The following is a 503-nucleotide window of genomic DNA, read 5'->3' on the forward strand; positions in this document are numbered from 1 at the left end:
ACAAATGCCAAAGGTTGGCTCTGAGCGGATGTGCATGTGTCACTTTGTGCCCTTACAGCCTTGTTATCAGGTTGGTTGCTGTCGTAGCCGGTGGTCAAGTCTCGTACAGCAGAGACTGAGAAGCGACCACACTCAGTGGGATACGTGTCCTTCTGGCCCCCGTAGTTGCGCAGGCGCTCGAACAGACTGTGGATCACATCCTGGTCATGGCAGATGAAGTAGGAGTTCTTACAGATGTGGTAGCCGTATCTGACAATGAGGAGTAGAGATAGAGTCAGAATCTACTCTTTCATTTGATATATTCGAGCAACAAACTCAATGTCAGAAGAGTGTGTTGTTTATATGCATGTCTCACTCTTCATAGATGGTGGCGAGTTGTTGAGAAAGGATTGTGCTTTTAGTGGCCAGATAAGAAATCATTTCTCCTGCTATGGCTGCAGCACTCACCCCATCCTTGTCCAGAACACAGGGACTACACATATATCCTGCAACACACACACACA

General features: G+C 47.5%; 1 protein-coding gene across 1 annotated transcript; it reads right to left on the minus strand.

Annotated features, from left to right (window-relative positions):
• Nucleotides 1-43: 43 nt before the first annotated feature.
• On the minus strand, nucleotides 44-481 carry LOC109954405 (phosphoglucomutase-2-like; the record flags this gene model as incomplete). The annotated part of the gene is made up of 2 exons (XM_020589748.1): nucleotides 356-481; nucleotides 44-249 (listed from the first exon to the last, which is right to left on the minus strand). Coding segments are annotated over exons 1-2 (331 nt in total), but the record flags the coding sequence as incomplete, so codon positions are not given.
• Nucleotides 482-503: the final 22 nt, after the last annotated feature.

Source organism: Monopterus albus, unplaced genomic scaffold (genome assembly GCF_001952655.1).
Source record: "Monopterus albus unplaced genomic scaffold, M_albus_1.0 scaffold8607.1, whole genome shotgun sequence".
NCBI lineage: Eukaryota > Metazoa > Chordata > Actinopteri > Synbranchiformes > Synbranchidae > Monopterus > Monopterus albus.